Below are 229 nucleotides of genomic sequence, written 5' to 3'. Positions count from 1 at the left end.
CATGATGTTCGGAGAAAGGTTTAATGTCCTGATAATGCACCTTATCTTGTCTAACATCGGCCTTCGTTTGCCCTGGTCCTTTCCGCTCCGCCGGCGCCACAGGTGCGCCCCCTCGTGGGCTGGTGGGGCGAAGGGGGCAGCGCCGGCTCCGTCCTGGAAGACACAGCCTCCTCCGACGACTGCCACCGCTCCACGCTCACGCTCGTCCACTCACCGGCGCGCACTGTGA

General features: G+C 63.3%; 1 protein-coding gene across 1 annotated transcript in view; it reads left to right on the top strand.

Moving 5' to 3' along the window:
- Positions 1-225, top strand: part of LOC119591374 (flocculation protein FLO11-like) — a gene marked incomplete at its 3' end in the record, with an annotated part of 85,043 nt that extends 84,818 nt beyond the window's left edge. The window contains 1 exon segment of the mRNA XM_037940116.1: positions 103-225. Coding sequence (XP_037796044.1) covers positions 103-225 — 123 coding nt within the window.
- Positions 226-229: the final 4 nt, after the last annotated feature.

This window comes from Penaeus monodon, chromosome 28, assembly GCF_015228065.2.
Source record: "Penaeus monodon isolate SGIC_2016 chromosome 28, NSTDA_Pmon_1, whole genome shotgun sequence".
In the NCBI taxonomy this organism is placed as follows: Eukaryota; Metazoa; Arthropoda; class Malacostraca; order Decapoda; family Penaeidae; genus Penaeus; species Penaeus monodon.
The sequence above is the reverse complement of the archived record's forward strand: the minus strand, read 5'-3'. Positions and strand labels throughout refer to the sequence as shown.